Below are 10,195 nucleotides of genomic sequence, written 5' to 3'. Positions count from 1 at the left end.
CGAAGAATTGATGCTTTTGAACTGTGGTGTTGGAGAAGACTCTTGAGAGTCCCTTGGACTGCAAGGATCTCCAACCAGTCCATTGTGAAGGAGATCAGCCCTGGGATTTCTTTGGAAGGAATGATGCTAAAGCTGAAACTCCAGTACTTTGGCCGCCTCATGCGAAGAGTTGACTCATTGGAAAAGACTCTGATGCTGGGAGGGATTGGGGGCAGGAGGAGAAGGGGATGACAGAGGATGAGATGGCTGGATGGCATCACTGACTCGATGGACATGAGTCTCAGTGAACTCTGGGAGTTGGTGATGGCCAGGGAGACCTGGCGTGCTGCGATTCATGCGGTTGCAAAGAGTCGGACACGACTGAGCGACTGATCTGATCTGATCAGCTGAACTTAATGATTTTTTAAAAGATGTTCTCATTCTGTGCCCTGAAAGGGTTCAGGAGCAGTGACACCCTGTAGGAATGATCACATCCAGCAACGAAATCTTGGCTCCTAGAGACCATTCTCCACTGAAAGAAACAAGGGCTCTGTGAGGAATAGACTAAGAATGAAAACAGGAATAGAGTATAAAAGATGGTAACAGAGCACAATACCCTAGATTTGTAACATGCGTGAGTCTTTAGGCTCAGATGGCTTCACTAGTGAATTCCTTCAGACATTTAAGGAAGAGACCGTACCAGTCTTACAAAAATTCTTTCAGAGACTATAAAAAGAAAGAGCACATCCCACCGTGTTTTATGCAGAAAAATGGGGAGGAAAAGCTCTCCTTTACGCTGTTGTGCCAGCTAATACATGGAAAGGAATGATCAAGTTCGGAATAGCCATCTTGTAACTCCCAATAAGATAACTGATTTAGGCACAGATCATAAAGAGATGCTCAGAAGTGAAAGTGAAGTCGCTCAGTCGTGTCCGACTCTTTGCAACCCCATGGACTGTAGCCTATCAGGCTCCTCCGTCTATGGGATTTTCCAGGCAAGAGTGCTGGAGTGGATTGCCATTTCCTTCTCCAGGGGATCCTCCTGACCCAGGAATTGAACCCTGGTCTCCCGAATTGCAGGCAGATGCTTTACCATCTGAGCCACCAGGGAAGCCCATCCCAGATGCTAAGAAAGGAAGATACAAATACAGATCGCCCGTATTGGAAATGAAAAGGATAACATCACTACAGACTCTACAGACAGTAAATGATAATAAATGTTTACAACAATGCAAGTATATTTAACAGCTTAGATGTAATAGACCAAATTCTTGCAAAGCATAGTTGACAAAACCAAAAAACAGAAAATTTGAGGAGTCCTGTGTAGCTGTTCAGTCACTCAGCCGTGTCCAGCTCTTTGTAGCACCATGGACTGCATCGCGCCAGGCTTCCATGTCCTTCACCATCCAATTAAATAAATTGAATCGGTGGTTTAAAACTTCACCACAAAAAAACTTTAGGCTAAGATGGCTTCACTAGTGAATTCCTCCAAACATTTAAGGAAGAGAGCATATCAATCTTACAAAAATTTTTTTCAGAGACTATAAAAAGAAAGAGCACATCCCAGCATGTTTTATCAGCTAGTTTAAGCCTTGGTACTAAAACTTGAAAAGGACATTAGGAGAAAGGAAAGTTACAGTCCAGTGCGTCTCATGAGCACAGATGCAAAAATACTAAAAAAAAATTATCAATCAAATCAGTTGACATGTTAAAGTGTTAATCAAGAAAAATGATTATACAAGCTCAGAGTGTGAGATAATATTAGCAAACTCATATCTGATAAAGGACTGTTATCCAAAAATACAGAAAGTTCTCTTAAAACTTAGCAGTAAGAAAACAAACAACCTGATTTAAAAGATGAACCAAATCCCAAATAGACACCTCACCAGAGAAGATACAGAGATGATGCATAAGCCCATGAGGAGATGCCGTAGATCGTATGTCATCAGGGCAATGCAAATTGAACCATGAACACGCACCCCTGCTAGCATGGACAGAAGCTGACACCACGCAGCCCTGCCTGCATGGACAGAAGCTGACGTCACCGAGGGTTGGTGAGGATGTGGAGCAACAGAAACTGTCATCACCGCAGGTGGGGATGCAGAACAGTGCGGCCACTTTGCAGGACAGTGTGGTGGTTTCTTACAAAAGTAAGCACATTCTCTGTTAGGACAAGCCATCGTGTTCCTTGGTATTTACCCAAACGCACTGAAAACCCCTGTCCACACAAAAACTGCACTTGAGTGCTCATAGCAACACTGTTCATAGTTGTCAAAGCCTAGAGGGAACCAAGATGTCCTCCAGTAGCTGACATGTGGGTGTGCTAAGTCACTTCAGTCGTGTCCGACTCTTTGCAACCTTATGCCCATCAGGTGTGCATAAGGTGTAGCCCACCAGACTCCTCTGTCCATGGGATTCTCCAGGCAAGAATACTGGAGTGCGTTGCCATGCCCTCCTCCAGGGGATCTATCCAGCCCTCCTCCAGGGGATCTATCCAACCCAGGGATCAAACCTGCATCTCTTACATCTCCTGCATTGGTAGGCGGTTCTTTACCACTAGCACCACCTAAGAAACCCCCAGTAACTGGAGGGATAGGTAAACTGTGGTCCATCAAGACAGCTGAATACTGTTCAGAGCTAGAAGGACATGTGCCATTAAGTCATGAAAGGATACAGGGGAAACAGATGAAGATTACAAAGTGAGAGGAGATACCTGCTGCATGACAATCTGGAAAAGGGGCCACACTGTGGAGACAATTAGAGGATTAGGGATTATGGCTTGTGGCTGGGGCTGGGGTCTCAGGTTTGCACATACACGTGGGTCTGTCAGGTGCGTACATGCGTGTGCCTCTGTCAGGTGTGCACGCGTGCATGGGCCCGTCATGTGTGCACGTGCCTGTGGGTCCGTCAGGTGTGCACATGCATGTGCCTCTGTCAGGTGTGCACGTGCTGTGGGTCTGTCAGGTGTGCACGCATGCATGGGCCTGTCATGTGCACGCGCGTGTGGTTCCGTCAGGTGTGCAAATGCGTGTGCTTCTGTCAGGTGTGCGCGTGTGTGGTCTGTCAGGTGTGTACATACGTGTGCCTCCGTCAGGTGTGCACGCGCGCGTGGGTCCGTCAGGTGTGGCCGCGCATGTGGGTCCGTCAGGTGTGTACATACGTGTGCCTCCATCAGGTGTGCATGTGCGTGTGCCTCTGTCAGGTGTGCACGTGTGCATGGGCCCATCAGGTGTGCATGCGCGCGTTGGTCCGTCAGGTGTGCCCGTTCACGTGGGTCCATCAGGTGTGTACATATGTGTGCCTCCATCGGGTGTGCACGTGTGTGTGCCTGTCAGGTGTGTCCGTGTGCGTGGGCCCGTCAGGTGTGCATGAGCACTGGGTCTCTGGCGTGCTCCACTGCTCTGTCTGTGTCACCTGTTTGACCGCCGTGGCCTTGTAGCAGCCCTGAGTCAGACAGGTGAGCCTCCCATGCTTTTCTTTTCTGTCAAAGTTGTTCTTGTATTATTCTGGACCCTCTGCATGTGTATATGGATTTCAGAATCAGTTTGTCAGTTTCTACCCCAAAAACCTGCCTGTGCAGAGGGACCCAGTCAGGGCTCGGGGATCTCTGGCCAGCCTGCCTGGAGCCCAGAGGAAGTAGAAGAGCACTTGATGAGTATGAAAGCTGTAATTGAGAACTTCAGAGCGATTCCGTGTCCAGAATAAACCCCACAACTGTGCAAAGAGTGCCTTCGGGACTCAGAACAGACTTGTCCATAAGAACGTGATGGCAGGATGGGGCTGGAACTCTCAGTAAAATGTTTGGAAGATAAACCTGAAGATTCTTCCTAGCCTTTGCAAAGAAGGAAAATCAGAGAGGAAAGGGGTTTAAAAGAAAAAAAGCCAACAGATTCTGTCAAGAACACCCAGCATCCAAATAATGGGGATTCCAGAAAGAAACAGGGAAATGTGGAGGAATTCACTCCAGACACAGTCCTGAGAGGATGGAGAGAGACCCACACCAAGGACCAGGACCTTGAACCCTCAGAAAGAGCAGGAGTCGGGCCCTGGGTTCCTGGAGCAGCGGATTCCCAGTGCAAAGGGAGAGTTGCTTCAAACTACCAGCCCTCCAGTCCAGTGTGAGTTGAAGGGCACCATCCCCAGGTCCATTCCTGGCCCCTGGGAGCTGCGCACAGAGTCACTTTGCCGCAGCCTGGAGGCAGGAAAGGTGCAGTGCGACCTGGACAGGGAGGGGCCATCCGCTTTGCCGTGGGGAGGGGAGTGACTCCTCAGGACAGGTGGCCAAGGCAGCACTCAGACCCGCAAGCATTACCCACCGCCAGTCATACTTGCATGGCTATAATTCTGTGAAAGCAGCTGGTGCCCAACAAACTGGACCAAGGATGCCGTTGTCTGGGGAGGGGAGCCTTCCACGGTGAGGCCTCCGTGCAGAATGCCTAGAGCCGAATCCTCCAGAGGCCACAGTGCAAGGTGGTTCTTGGAAACACAGGGCAGATCTGAGTCATCTCAGAATTATTGAGCAGGGGCTGTGATGGGCTGCCTTCCTCTGAGCCTTGTAGGAAAACTTGGCTTCTGAACTGTGCACATGTATGATGCTGATGAAAATTAAGACCTTGAAATGCATCAGCTGAGAGAAAGCAGTGCCCACCAGAGCTGTGTGTCTCCCACAGGCAGTACCCGCAGGCGACCCTGCGGCTGGAGAGGCTGAGCCCCAGAGCCCTGGGCCGGCATGTGCTGCGGCTGCTGGAGCAGTACAGCCTGGACCCCGGTGAGTGAGCCCCGCACGTGCTGCTTGGGGGCAGGAGCTGGGTGGGCGCTGCTGGGGTTCCGGGGCCCACTGCCCCCCAGCATTTGGTCTGGTCGGCGTCTGTTCCGGTCTTCTTGCTGCCCTTAGCAGCCTCTCTGCCCTTCTGGGGTGCCCCCGGGGAGTCTGGGCCTCATGGGTGAGGACCACCGAGCCTGCACAGCACTTCCACCCCTCCCCCACAGCGAGCTCAGCACCCTCATCCTGCATCTCAGGGGGGCAGACTTACTGACAGTGTCTTTAGCTTCACTTTATGAGATCATAGTTCTTCTCACTTCCGGTCTGTGAGTGTTCATCAGAAACGGAGGTGGCATTGTGTCAGATCCTCTTTGCACGTCTTGGGAAGAGGCCGTGCGTTTCCCCTTTGGTCTGCTAATGTGGTGCGTTGACTGACTGCATAACGGTCCTCGCGTGTCTGTCGTGGCCGAGTTTCGCCAGGTTGCACTGCCATCTACGCTGCCAGGTCTGGCTTGCCAACCTTGCTTTAACCTAAAGGACACTGCATCTGTGTCCGCAGCTGAAGCTGGACACAAACTTCATCTTCCTGACATGTCTGTTTCTGGCTTTGTGTACAAGGTGATGCTGGCCTCTGAAAACACAGTGGATGTCCTTTCTTTTCACAGAGGATGTTTGTAAAAGTTGGAATTCTTTCTTCCTGAGAAGTTTGGTGGAAATGACCTATGAATCTCGATTGCCTTTCCATATGGAAACAGGACTCTTGACTCAGCTGTGGTTTTTTCAAGGACTTTGTCCGTTTCACTTATGGTTCCAAATGTACTGCCGTAAGGTGTCCCTAATACCCTTTGTTATGGCCGAGTAATATTCCACTGTGTGTTCATAACATGGCTGCTTTGTACACCCACCTGTGGATAGACACTCAGGTGGTTTCCGTGCCTCTGCTGTTGTGGGTGAAGCTGCAGTCAATGTAGGGGTGCAGATGTCTCTTTGAGGTTTTGGCTCCATAGCCTTTGAATAAACACCCATAAGTGGAATGGCTGGATCGTATGGTAGTTTGGAGAAGGCGATGGCTCCCCACTCCAGTACTCCTGCCTGGAGAATCCCAGGGACGGGGGAGCCTGGTGGGCTGCAGTCCATGGGGTCGCTGAGGGTTGGACATGACTGAGCGACTTCGCTTTCACTTTTCACTTTCCTGCATTGGAGAAGGAGATGGCAGCCCACTCCAGTGTTCTTGCCTGGAGAATCCTGGGGACAGGGGAGCCTGGTGGGCTGCCGTCTACGGGGTCGCACAGAGTCGGACACAACTGAAGCGACACGGCAGCATGGTAGCTCCGTCTAGCTTCTTTGAGGAACCTCTGCAGTGTTTTCCATAGCGGCCGCGGTGATTTGCGTTCCCATCAACAGTGCCCAGCAGGCTTCCCTGGTTGTGTGGCAGTAAAGACTATGCCTCCACCGCAGAAGGCACAGCTCTGATCCCTGGTAGAAGAACTATGATCCTGTAGGCCGAGCAGCCAAAAAAATCAATGCACCAGGACTCCCTTTCCCCACATCCTCACCAGCATTTGTCATTTGTTGGTTTTGATGCGGCGGTTCTGACAGGTGGGAGGTGGTGCCTCTTTGTATTTTGACTTGCGTTCCCCTGGAGATTAGGGATGTTGAACATATTTTCTTGGCCTGTTGACCGTCTCTGTATCTTCCTTGGGAAAATGTCTCTTTAGTTCCTCTGCTTGTTTTTTAAATTCAGATTATTTGGGCTTTTTTTCACTACTAAGTTCTATGAGTTCTTTACGTAGTTTGACTATTAATCTCCTATCGATACATAGTTTGCAAATATTTTCTCCCACTCCAGAGGTCTCCTTTCGTTTTGTTGCCCTGATTTTGGTGTTTTTGATCCTGTCAGTTGTATGCCCTGCTCAACCCACTAAACTGAATCTTAGGCCTTCTTTCTTCTTGAGTATATACCCCAAGTTCAGCATGTGTTATTGTTCAGCTCAAGATTTAATTTCCATTATAATTTTTTTCTTTTACCTATAGAGGAACTAGCAGTGTGTTTGTAATTTCCAAGCTGTGACATTTTTGGTTTTCCCTTCATCTCACTGTGATTAGAGGCCATGCTTGCTGTGATGTCAGCCCTCTGATTGCGTTGAAATGTGTTTTTGAGAAGAAATCTAGCTTCTCACCTTTGGAAGCATCTCTCTTCCTCTGGCCACTTTTAGTATCTTCTCTTTGTCTTTGGTGTTCTGCAGTTTCACTGTGAGGAGACTCATTAGAGGTTTCTCTTTATTGTTTTTACTTGGGATTTATGGGACTTTGGGATCTATGGATTGGTGTCTTCAATCCGTCCTGGGAGTTTTGGGTCATTATTTCTTTTGGATATCACCTGTTCCCCCTTCCTTGCTCTGGTCTCTTCTCTGCATGTATGTTGAGTCCATGCTGTTTTTGCTGTGCGGCTGCCCTCCTGGTGTGGGCCTCTGAGTGGACAGACCCTGTGCCCTCCGTGGGAGGCCAGTCAGCCATGGTGCAGGGTGGGGACTGCTTGCCCCTCTGCCCTGCATGCACCCAGCCCTCTCTTCCTGGGCCTGGATCTGGGTGGAGCCCCCAGGCATCTGGCAGAGTCAGCGGGACCCACCCAAGGTGGGTGGCTGAGTCTGGCTCACCTGCAGCTTTTCCTGTAAAAGATCTGTTTCCCAGAGGAGCGTGTGGGTGTAGATGAACCAGGCGGTCCAGAGGAGGCCTGAGGCTGACGCTGTGTCCGTGGGCTTTTGACAGAGCATCTTGTTGGCAAAACGATGTGTAACATCCTAGAGACCAGCTTCAGGAAAGCTGGTTTCCATCTCCACTGGAGGGACACTGAATTCTGCGGCAGTTCTGGCTGCCTTTTTTCCCCTTCCTGACCGTCCTCTCCTGCCTTGAGCACTTCATTCATCCATCCCTCCCTCCTGCAGTCTTGTCCCCAGCAGCCTGCTCTCCTGCCTTGAGCACTTCATTCATCCATCCCTCCCTCCTGCAGTCTTGTCCCCAGCAGCCTGTGGGGCTCAGGTCTGGAGCCCTTGGCATCCTGCATTCCTGCCTCGGCTGGAAAGGGGCGAGAAGGCTGCCGGGTGGTGGGCAGGCCCTGGCCCCAGGCAGCCCTGACCTCTGCACTCTTGGACAGCGTCCCTGCAGTGAGGGTGCTCCCTGAGCTGGTTGCAGGGTGCTGGCTGGGGTGGCCACACCCCTCCAGAGCAGGGGGTCCTGGTCAGGGTCTGGTGGAGGCCTGCAGGTAGGCAGGCTCTGTGGTCAGCACCCGCCCCCAGACCACAAGGCTTCGAGGACAGCTGGCCCCAGGAGGGAGAAGCAGCAGCTGGTAGGAGGACAGGGGGTGAGTAGACAGTGGGCACCCTTCCCAGGCCCCCTTGGACTCTGAACAGAATGTGAAGGTGAAGCTGACAGGTCAGCATAGTTTGTAAACACAGAGCAAGACGGGCCCCTTTCTCAAGAAACTCATGTGGGGGCATGGGGAGAAACAAAAGCACCAGCTGCCTGGGAAAAATGCAGGAAAGCCCCAAGCAGTGGCGATCCAGGAGACCCCAAGGGAGGGCAGGCCAGGGGCTCCGGTGCCTGGCCCGGGGCGGGGCGCCCTCCTTTACAGCCAGAGTGAAGGCCTCTTGCGAGGAATGTGCCGGGTGCGGTGGGGCAAGAAGACAGCGGGAGCCCCCCAGCCCCGGCCCGCACTCGCTTGTCCACCCAGCCCGGCCGGAGCCCACCCTGTCTTTCAGCCCTGTGTCCCAACGCGGTCACTCAGCAGCGCCTGGCTGCCCTGCGGTACCTGTGCTACAAGCGGCTGGTGGAGGTGCGTGGCCTGGGGCAGGGCGGAGGGAGCTCTGAGCGAGGCCTGCTCTCTGCTCCCGGAGCTGCTGATAGAAAAGCTCACACTGGTGTCCACTTTTGCAGAGAAGCATGTCCCAGGAGAGCTGGGCTGAGCTGGTGCAGGTGAGCTCGGAGGTCCTGGCACATGATGATCCCCTGTGGGGCAGGGTGGGACATAGTTGGAACGGCCAAGAGTCCAGGATCCTCCTTCCCCCACCGCCTGTGGACAGAGCTCCCAGGTGCTAGAGGGAGAGAAGTTCAAAGAAAATTCTAGACTGTCCTTGGGCACCCTGCTTGCCATGGCTCTGTGATCCGAGGTCTGGGGCGCCCACAGACCCTGAGAAGGAGACAGCTGCCCCTTGGGGTGATACAGGGACACAGAGGGCCGGACTGAAGGCCCAGTCTCAGGCTGCCATCCCCTCAGGACACTGGCCTGCAGCCTGTGTCCCCAGTCCTGAGCTGGAGGCGGGGGTTGTCATGGTGCAGAACCGTCCCCAGCTCTGGGCGAAGTGGCCTGGGAGGAAGGTGGGCTCTCGGGGGCTGCTGGGGGGCCATGTGCGGGGCAGTCTGCAGTGGTCAGGAACCAGGGCTCTCCCTGCTGAGCGCCTTGCGGGGTCTGCCAGTGGGGGGCGGTGCTGAGCCACCCCTCCCCTGCCCTCCCCCCAACCCAAGTGACCGGCCAGGGCTGGTGAGTCATCATAGAGGAACGCGGACCCCCGGGCAAGGCCCGGAAGGCCGGTCCCCCCTGGGTGCCAAGGCCGAGCCGGCCGGAAGGGCAGCGGACATCCTGAAGAATGTGGAGGGGTTTCCACATATTGTCGTCCACGTGGGAACCCACAGCCTGCGGGAAGCGGCCACCGAGGCTGCTGGGGACAGAGCCGTGTGGGGAGGCGGCCCCGCCTGCCGGCCGGCACAAACTCCTCAGAAGGGTGGGGTCCACAGCGGCCTGTGGCCTCGAGGAGCCCCCACCCCCACCAGGACCTCTATAGGCCATGTGGGCCTTCAGACAGATGGACAGAGACAGGAGACGTGGCTTCATGAGCCCCCACGGCCCCTGCCTCCCCGAGAACAAGTGGAGGCCCTGCAGCCTCCCCCTCCCCCAGCACAGCGCTGCCAAGGGAAGGGGTGAGCAGGTGTGCAGGGGAGATGCAGGCAGAGAGCAGGGCCAAGAAGAGGGTGCCCTGGGAGGCGGTGCTGGTCCAAGCCAGCTCAGTCATGAGCCTCAGCCATGGGGACTGCTGGTCTCCAGAGGAAAGCCGCCTCCTTATGAAGAGCTTCGGGGCCTGACAGGGGAGGTTGGGACCAGGCGTGAGGGGGAGGCCGGAGCCAGGTGTGAGGGGGAGGCTGGACCCAGATGTGAGGGGAGGCCGGGACCAGGTGTGAGGGGGAGGTTGGGACCAGGTATGAGGGGGAGGCCAGAGCCAGGTGTGAGTGGGAGGCCGGAGCCAGGTGTGAGGGGGAGGTGGGGGCCAGGTGTGAGGGGAGGTCGGGGCCTGGTGTGAGGGAAGATAGGGACCAGGTCTGAGGGGGAGGCAGGAGCCAGGTGTGAGAGGAGATGGGGACCAGGTGTGAGGGGAGGTCGGGGCTGGGTGTGAGGGGGAGGCG

The 10,195-nt window shown here is 53.9% G+C and overlaps 1 protein-coding gene across 1 annotated transcript in view; it reads left to right on the top strand.

The window, feature by feature from the left end:
* Nucleotides 1-10,195, top strand: part of LOC104994664 (exonuclease mut-7 homolog) — a 40,923-nt gene that overhangs the window by 1,646 nt on the left and 29,082 nt on the right. Inside the window, 3 exon segments of the mRNA XM_010848317.1 lie at nucleotides 4,650-4,747; nucleotides 8,500-8,573; nucleotides 8,675-8,713. Coding sequence (XP_010846619.1) covers nucleotides 4,650-4,747; nucleotides 8,500-8,573; nucleotides 8,675-8,713 — 211 coding nt within the window.

Source organism: Bison bison, unplaced genomic scaffold (genome assembly GCF_000754665.1).
Source record: "Bison bison bison isolate TAMUID 2011002044 unplaced genomic scaffold, Bison_UMD1.0 scf7180017849978, whole genome shotgun sequence".
NCBI lineage: Eukaryota > Metazoa > Chordata > Mammalia > Artiodactyla > Bovidae > Bison > Bison bison.
The sequence above is the reverse complement of the archived record's forward strand: the minus strand, read 5'-3'. Positions and strand labels throughout refer to the sequence as shown.